Source organism: Rattus norvegicus, chromosome 11 (assembly GCF_021556685.1).
Source record: "Rattus norvegicus strain SHRSP/BbbUtx chromosome 11, alternate assembly SHRSP_T2T, whole genome shotgun sequence".
Taxonomy (NCBI): Eukaryota; Metazoa; Chordata; class Mammalia; order Rodentia; family Muridae; genus Rattus; species Rattus norvegicus.
Genome location: NC_141544.1, coordinates 93639838 through 93649067, shown reverse-complemented (window position 1 = coordinate 93649067; position 9230 = coordinate 93639838). Strand labels below are relative to the sequence as shown.

The 9230-nt window shown below is 47.0% G+C and overlaps 1 protein-coding gene across 1 annotated transcript; it reads left to right on the top strand.

Annotated features, from left to right (window-relative positions):
- Positions 1 to 7436: 7436 nt before the first annotated feature.
- Teddm3 (transmembrane epididymal family member 3) lies at positions 7437 to 8808 on the top strand. The gene has a single exon (XM_087577376.1). It carries the CDS (start codon positions 7657 to 7659, stop codon positions 8539 to 8541), a length of 885 nt encoding a protein of 294 aa, XP_087433502.1. The 5' UTR covers positions 7437 to 7656; the 3' UTR covers positions 8542 to 8808.
- Positions 8809 to 9230: the final 422 nt, after the last annotated feature.

Sequence of the window (9230 nt, the reverse complement as noted above, 5' to 3'; positions counted from 1 at the left end):
ATAAAGATTTTGTGTCTTTTATCTGGGAATTGAATGGTCAAAGGTGAGGTAGAAATGACTGATTGAGATTAATATTTACTACAACAGATCCCCTGGAGCTGAAGTTACAGGGAGTAGTAAACTGCCCCCAAGTGGGTACTAGGTCCCAAACTGAGGTCCTCTCTAAGAGCTGAAAAAGCTCTCGACATTGAGCCATTTCTACATTTTCCTTGTTGGAGGATTTAAATGGGAGAAATATTTAATATAATGAGATTTAATTTTATTTAAGTTTTAATTAGATTTGAATATTAATAATCCATATTTAAATGAGAGAACTATACCATGCCTGGCACCAGCAGTCAGTAATAGTCACTCCAGAGTGTCCCGTCCTGCAGGACAGTCAACAAGGGTCCAGAGGGTACCTGGAAGAGAATGGGGAACAAGAGACACAAAGAAGGACGCCAAGACAAGCGTCTGATGAAGATGACGATTTTAATGCTTGCAAGCTCTGGTTATATATAGTAACAAGGCTGGGGGAAGAGGAAGTCTTCAGGGGGGCTGGGAGACCTTGATGTACTAGCCAATAGGGTAGTTGGATCACTCTTGCAGGATGTTGGCCTAGGTCTTGTAGGAAGTTGGCCCTAACAGAAGGTCATAAACCGTGGGTCTATAGGAAATTGGCTCTCGGGAAAAGGTCACAAGCCCAGGGTCTGTAGGGGTCTGTAGGAAGCTGGCACTTTTGCAAAGGTCACGAGCCCTAGGTCTGTATGAAGGTAACTCCTAACAAAAGGTCATGAGCCTCCACTTGGCAAGTCTGTTTGACCACCAGATTTGTATCTGTGCCTCTGGCAAGTGTTGTTACTGAGCCATGCAGACCACCAGATTGGTATTAGCACTTAATGTAAGTTTAGCTAGAACATTAGTTTTTTTCCACTGAGCTTTTCCTTTAGGTGAACTTTCATATCTTCTTTTTCTGTCCTAATTAGCTCAATGTTGGGGTCTCAGGCAAGTCAGCTCCCCACATCTCCCCCTTCTCTGTAATAAAGGATGAAAGGCCCCTGATATTAGTGCTCCAGGGTGGCAGGTAGCTCAGCAGTGAAGGAATTTCCCTTTTATCCTTTTGGGGTAGCGCCTGTCTTGGGATCGATCAAGGAGCCCAGCAATCTTACCCATCACTGGATATCCTGTCAGCCTTCAGGGCTCCTGTCTTAGGTGAATGGGTGTCTCAAAAGTTGCCCATCTTTATCATTCTACCCAGCATGGACTGAGTGAGGGACAGAGAATCATGATCAATGTCAGTGCCAAGGTTGAAAGGTAAAGGAGGCTATCTTTGCAAGAAGGGCCAACATTAGGCAGTCCAAGGGCAATATCACCCAGATTGGGTTTGAGTGGAGATGGGAGTTGAGACCGAGCATTCTTCACCTAAATCCTCTAAAGCTAATCTATGATAATGTACTTGAATAGGTTTCACTGCTAAATCATCTACTTGTTGTTTAATAAAGCTAGTCAAGTGATTAAAGGCCCAGGGGCCAAAATATATGAGCAAAAGAAGGTCAACCAAGGGCCGTAGAAAAGATGGAATAAGGGTGGTCAGGCAAGGGGAGGTGGAAAACCAATTTTGATACCAGCTCTCACCTTTCTCTCTCGCTCTCTACCTTTGTTCTAGGCCTTCTCTTACTTTTTTCATGCTTTCTTTGACTAGACCTGTCTTGTCCACATAGAAACAGCATTCTTCTTTTAGGGCTGCACACAGGCCCCCCCCTTGTTGAAGAAAAAGCAGATCAATGCCTCTACGATTCTGAAGGACCACTTCAGTGAGGGAGGAAAGGGAATCAGTAAGATCATCCACCCCCTGTTGAAGGTGTTGAACATCAGCATCAATGGTAGCACTCAATTCTTGGTAGCGGCTGTTTGAAAGAACAAGTGATGAAATTCCTGTCCCAACAACCAGAGCTCCCAGTCCTAATAAAACAGAAATAGTGATGGTGGAGATGGGCTCATACCGCTGTCAAGAGGGGCCTGGGGAAGAGTCATGAGACTGGTCCCAAAGATGAAAAAATTCCTCAGAAGGATAATAAACTAATCGAGGAACAAGTTGGACCAAAACACAAAAATCAGAACTATCAGTAGAAAATGCTTTGGTGGCCAATCAAGGGGTAAGTTCTTCAAGGCTTATCCACCATGTATTGTTTTATGGTAGAAGGTAACTAGAATCTTTATCTGGGAAAATGGTCTGATTGCAAAGATTGGGTATATTGGGTGGGGGTGTTGCTCCCAACAACACACAATCCCAAACCAGACACTTGTGAAAGTGAGAGGCCATTCCATTCCTCTGTCTGCCAGCGACACAAATGGGAATTATTGGTAAGGACAACATCAGCATCAACTGCAAAACCTTCATAAAAAGGAGGCTGGGAATGATAGCACAGTCAACAATCATCTACCACAGAGGGAGAAGTAGCATTGATTGTAAGAAAAGTCTGATTAATCAAGGTAAGAATCAGACTCTTGGTCTCTGGAGAAGAATATGTGGCCTGGGAGATTAAGGGGGTGGCTGCAATCGAAGGAAAAGTAATAATTTGAGAAGAGGTAGGGGATCCAGGCAGAGTGGGAGGGGGTCCAGGAGGGACCCAAGGAACCAAAACAGGATTAGGACCAATGGGAATGGGAACAGAGGAATGTACTGGTCCTTTAAGTAATTTTATAGTGAAGGTAAGACCATAATCAGTCCCAGCTCGATAAATTCTTAGACCCCAGGTATACCCTCATGACCAGTCTTTGGACTTTCCTTGTTTTGGTGAACTGAATATTGAGAAGGATGCACCATCCTCGTGTGTGGTGGTGTCTGAGGCCCTACCTTGGGAATTGGGATAGGTTATAGAGGCATGAAGAAGTGGGGTGCCAATAGTGGGGTGCCAGTGGTCTCACCCCCCCAGGAGCAACAATAGAAATCACTTAAGCCACCACAACGGTGAGACAGAACCCGGTCTCGGTGTGGACCAGGGCAGACATAGAACTCCTGACCAGATAGAAGTGAGCGTTTGTGAAAATTGTTGCATCCAGTTATTTGTTGTTCATAGATTTGTCCGCTGTTGCCCTGGGCCAGAAGACCTATCTCTGGAGCCTTGTCTAAATCAAAGGACTCTTCTAGTCCCTGGGGGACTGAAGCAGCTAGAGCAAGCTTACACAAATCTGGAGTCCAACTAGGGGACCACCATGGTGTGGTAGTGATCTTGGAGGTGGCCCAAACTGGGTCGTGTCTATCAGAAAGGACTACCCATGTAGAATTCCAGAGGAAATGCCTACTATTAGGCGGTTGGGGTTGAGGTAGATTGGGTTGTGTCACCACCAGCTGGAACCAAGGGAGGATCACCAGGATCTTTGTGACAAGCAGCATCTGAAAAAGAGAGAGAGGAAGTCTCAGGAGGAGACGGTTGCTCCATTCTGGACAGTGATGAATTAACAGTCCTAATAAGTCTTTCTGGCAGCCATTGTGGGCAGCATTTTCCTTGTCATAAATACAAGCAGAGCCTCGGTCCCATATAAGGACCAGATCAGGACCTTTCCATTGTCCTGTGAGAGGATCCTTCTACCGCACCAAGGCGTGTGAGACTTAGGATGCCAAAAACGGTCTGCTGTTGATCGACCCTCTACATCCAATGAGAGAAAATTAAGCACAAATAGGGCATGACTGAGTCTATTTTGAGGAGTAGGGGAGGAATAGGTGTCTGTGGTAGCACTTAAATGATGAAGCATGTTTCTTAGGGTCTGATGGGCACATTCTACTATACCTTGTCCTTGAGGGTTATAGGGAATGCCTGTGACATGTTTAATATCAAATTGAGTACAAAGTGTTGAAATTTAGCCCTACTATAGCCAAGACCATTATCTGTTTTGATAACCTGTGGCTTTCCATAGTGGACATACATTGTGAAGTATGAGTAATGACATCTCAAGATTCTTCTCCCGTAAGGGGGGCAGCATGAACAAATCCACTATAGGTATCAACAGTAACCTGAATATATTTTGACCTGACAAAATAGGGGAAATGAGTAACATTCTTTTGCCATCACTCACCAGACTGGTGAGGAGGCAGAGGGCATCCCTGACTGTCAGTCTCGGCCCTACATTCTCTTGCCCAGTGGCGTCCACGATGGCAACGAAGGTTGCAAACCTAGGGTGTGCGGATGGAGCAACACCCATCTTTCCCTGCTCTGTCAAGTTAGTTTTTTCTCTTTGATTCACCTTGGGATAAGGACATTCTCGCATAAAATGGCCCACCTGTTTACAATTAAAGCAGGTTTTGGGAGTGTTTGACACCCCAACGCACTGTAAGGCAGCGCCAATTGCTAGTCCAATAGCATGACTAGTCCCTGCGCCAGCACATAGGCAAACGTATTCAGCTAAGGGCTTAGAACAGTGGTGTTTTAAAATATCTTGGCAGGCTGGGTCGTCTTTCTCAAAGGCAAGTTGTCTCATAAAGGGATTCTCAGGCTCTTGTATGCCAAACAACTGCTCATCCATTTCAGCGAGTCGGCTGATGAAGGCACTGTATGGCTCATCAGGTCCTTGAAGGACCTTAGTCAAAGTGGCAGAAGTGCCGTTCTTTGGAGGAAGGTTTTGTCCAGGCAGCCAAACAGGCCTGATGGACCTGGGCTAACAGGACTCGGGGGAACAACATTTGTGCCTCAAGGGTATGATATGGTGGCTCCCTTAAAAGTTTCCCTGCAGCACGAGTGATTTTTTGTTTCGATTTCTTTTATTGCCTCAGCCATTTCAGATTTCCATAAAACAAACTCTCCTCTGCTCCAGGTGGCTCTAGCCAGTTGGGAAAATTCCCGTGGGGTGAGCAACCCTTCTGTCCCGGACTCAATCAAAGCCAAGGTAAAAGGAGCAACAGGACCATAAGTGGAAACAGCAGCCTTAAGTTTTTCTAAGACCTTAAGATCTAAGGGCCTATAAAGATAATAAGGCGGGCCCTTTGGGGCCGGATCAGTGGTGGTGGCCGCCTCCTCGGGGGAATCTTGGGTCTCAGGTTCTGGTTCTCCCTTGAAGCCTTCCTCTGGCTCAGAAAGCTTACTAGGCGTAGAGGGGTGATCTGGAACACGCGCACCACTACGTAGTGACAAGGGGAAGGCCAGAACAGGGCAGCTAGGCTTTGTCTTCTGTTTTTTTGGTGGCTAAGCCATGCGGAGGATGAGTGACTGGGAAGGAAAGATCAGACGATTCAGCCTCCAATCCCTGAAGAGCCCGCAGTAGTTGGACCTGCTCTTTTTTAGTCTCAACCATATAGAGTAGGGAAGTAATGTCTGCCGTTACTCCCTGCCGTGCCACAGCCACGAGTGGCGTGAGGCTAAGACCAAATCTAAAGCACCATACCACAGGAGCCGGATGTAGATCACTCCTGAGAGACACAACCAGAATACAGCAAATACAGAGGCAAATGCCAGCAGCAAACCACTGAACTGAGATCGGGACCCCTGTGGAAGGAATCAGAGAAAGAACTGGAAGAGCTTGAAGGGCCTCGAGACCCCATATGAACAATAATGCCAAGCAACCAGACCTTCCAGGGACTAAGCCACTACCCAAAGACTATACATGGACTGACCCTGGACTCTGGACTCTGACCTCATAGGTAGCAATGAATGTCCTAGTAAGAGCACCAGTGGAAGGGGAAGCCCTTGGTCCTGCTAAGACTGAACCCCCAGTGAACTAGATTGTTGGGGGGAGAGCGGCAATGGGGGGAGGATGGGGAGGGGAACACCCATAAAGAAGGGGAGGGGGAGGGATTAGGGGGATGTTTGCCCGGAAACCGGGAAAGGGAATAACACTCGAAATGTATATAAGAAATACTCAAGTTAATAAAAAAAAAAAGAAAGAATAAAGGGAGGCAGAAGTTCACCACTCTTTAGTTTCAGGGCTGGGAGAGCTCCAGGCAGATCATGACAACAATCTCCTTCATAGGCAGCTACCTCAGCTTCCAAGTCAGCCTCCTCTTCTGGGGACAATGAACCATCACTGAGGGTTGTCAAGACTGGATAGAAGGCCTCACGGAGAGGGGCCGAGGGACATGAGGGGGTTATTAGCTGGCAATGTGTCAGCTTTATTAGAACCACAATCCTTACCACCTTCAGAAGTAGCCTCCCCCATATTAATAACCACCGAGGAACATGAAGAAGGCTGAGGGGGCTCGGTTGTAGGTGGGCGAGATGCATCTTAGAGAGCTCTTTCTCCAGTCAGATCTTGTAAATCTGGCTATTGTGGGGAGGTTCTAATAACACCATTAATTAAGGACCAATAACTAAAGGCAGTAACAGGAATCATTTCAGGACTGAAGACTTCATAACAATCTTTAAAACAATCACCAACTCTTCAGCATTTTTCATCAATTGTATCCTCTAAGGAGAACCAAGGGCAAGTGTCTCCTACAAACTCTAGACATTTTCTAAGGTGTTTATGTTTAACCCGAATTCCTCATGTCTTGAGAGATTCCTTAAGACCAGAAACAAAAAGCTCTTATGTTGAGAGTGCTTGTCCCATCACTCCAAACTGAGATCTGCGATGTTCAGGGAGAAACACACCAAGTGGCTGAACTGAGATTGGGCTGTCTGCGGTAGCCAGAGGGGAAAGCAAAGGCTCCGAGGAAGAAGAAAGACATTCATGGGGGATGATGTTCTCCACCAGGAGACCCCCCAAAAGCCCCATGTTACCCCCCAAAAGCCCCATGTTGGGCATCAATCGTCCCGTCCTGCAGGATAGTCAACAAGGGTCCAGAGGGTGCCTGGAAGAGAATAGGGGGCAAGAGACACAAAGAAGGACACCAAGACAAGCGTCTGATCAAGGCGACCATTTCAATGCTTGCAGGCTCTGGTTATATAAAGTAGCAAGACTGGGGGAGGAGGAAGTCTTCAGGGGGCCGGGAGACCTTGATGTACTAGCCAATAGGGTAGTTGGATCACTCCTGCAGGAATGTTGGTGCCTAACAGAAGGTCACAGCCCTGGGTCTGTAGGGGTCTGAAGGAAGCTGGCACTTTTGCAAAGGTCACGATCCCCAGGTCTGTATGAAGGTAGCTCCTAACAAAAGGTCATAGCCTCCACTTGGCAAGTCTGTTTGACCACCAGCTTTGTATCAGGGCCTCTGGCAAGTGTTGTTACCGAGCCATGCTGACCACCAGATTGGTATCAGCACTTCTGTAAGTTTAGCTAGAAAATTAGTTTTTTTCCACTGAGCTTGTCCTTTAGGTGAACTTTCATATCTTCTTTTTCTGTCCTAATTAGCTCAATGTTGGGGTCTCAGGCAAGTTGGCTGCCCACACCACAGTTCCTCTGCCAAAGCATTTTGGTTCTCCTCCCGCTTCCCAGTCCCTGATGGACTGGGGCATGGGGCTTAATGAAAGGCAGGGCAAGCCCGATCTGTACTCCCTGTCACGTGGTACAGAAGCTGAAATCTCAGTCCCAGTAAGTCTCAGGCAGGAACACTCTGAGATGACTAAAAAGCACATTACTTAGAGGTCCTGCCCTGGGAGTGTCACAGATATTCTTTCTTAAAAGAGTGTGGCAGCGCCAGGCTGCTGTTGCAGGCCCCAAGAATCTCTTGTGAGGCTTCTGAGGAAGCCAGTGAAGGTGTACCTCATCTGTTGGCTCTGCTCCTCTCCAGATTCAGCACACAGAAGAGCAATGGGAACCCTTGAAGGACACCTGCTGTCAGGAGTAGGCTTCCTCATGTATGCGTTCTATTATTCGTCACTAACATCCTTGGCCCTGCTCCAGAAACAGACGGTGCTCAACCACCTCTTGCTTCCAAGGAAGCTGCTGGGACACAGGTTGATTTGGCAGGTATCCTATGAAGCCGTGATGAAGGTGATTGTCCCCGCTTTTGGCATTATTGGTGAATACTTCTACCCTCTAGGGGTCAACCGTCTGAAGATGATAGACTGGAAGGATCCTCGAAGGCTGTTCATTTTCAAGGACAACTGGCAGCATGTAACCATGTTTGGGTTCTTTATTCTCAGTGGCGTAGTGGACATTGTGAGCCAGGCACAGCAGGCACGTTGGAGTATGAAACTGGAGCGCGCCGCCGAAGCCCTGGCTTTCTACGTGCTGGGATTGCTAATGATAACCCACATTGAGAACAAAAATGCCTTGGAGATCCGAGTGCATCTTCTGTTAGTGTTGCCTGCCTTCTTGCTTGCTCTGGTGCTCACGGTGGAGATTTGGGTCCCTGACAATGCCCCACTCTGGGTCCTCAAGAGCTGGATGGGGCTGGTGTTGAGCACCTGGATGATGCAGATCTGTGAGATGTATATACCTCTCACTGGACAGCCCTGGAGGGCAGACAACCCTATGGACCTGGCATTTGTAGCCATCTTCTTCTGCTGGCACCTGGCCTTAGGGGTTGCCTTGCTGATTGCCATCTATGGCCTCTGCAGTCTCTGGCATCGTCACGCTTCTTCTTGGACAAAGACCCTCGGGACTAAGTACCAGCGGTGCCCTACGGAATCCGGTGGTGAAGAGCTGGAAAAGCTCAGTGCAGAAGCTGTGCCACAGGACGGAGGTGTGTAAGAAGAGAAGCTGTTTGGAGTATGCATGCACAGCCTCGAGTCCATAGCTTCCCATCCCAGGATCTAACTCCCTTATCCCCAAATGAACCTTGTATCTCCGAGGATAATGTCTTAGTTATCACTTTGTTCCATTCAGGTTAGTCTCCCACCTGTTTCCTTATCTATATGGTTTCTGGTTACTCATATGGAAAGAACAAAATGGCGCTTTTCTGTAATAGCATTTGGTAAATTCTCTTATTAAGAAATAAAAGAAAGAAAGAAACTTAAACTGAGTAAGTCTACTTCTAACTACCAAGAAAGTAAGGAGGAGGCAGAGGAGGCAGTTTACCAAGGGTTAAAGTCAGGAGAGCAAAAGAGTCCTGGGTGGAGTTCTCAGGAAGGTGGTTGTAGTAAGGTGATTAAAATGTAATTTTAAAGCTGGTGAAATGCTCAGTGTGTAGAGGCACTCACTGGCCACAAGCCTACCCCTGAGACCCACAGTGTCAAAGGAAAGACTTTGAATGTTGTTCTCTGACAATTCTGTGGCATACAGACACTAAAAATAACAGGATTCCAGGGGTTGGGGATTTAGCTCAGTGGTAGAGCGCTTGCCTAGCAAGCGCAAGGCCCTGGGTTCGGTCCTTAGCTCAAAAAAAAAAAAAAAAAAAAAAAAAAAAAAAAAAAAAACCAAACAAAGAAAACCAACCCAGG

Bases quoted from the DNA above. Each gene is read 5' to 3' on its own strand.
- Teddm3 (XM_087577376.1), top strand. From the start codon at position 7,657: ATGGGAACCCTTGAAGGACACCTGCTGTCAGGAGTAGGCTTCCTCATG.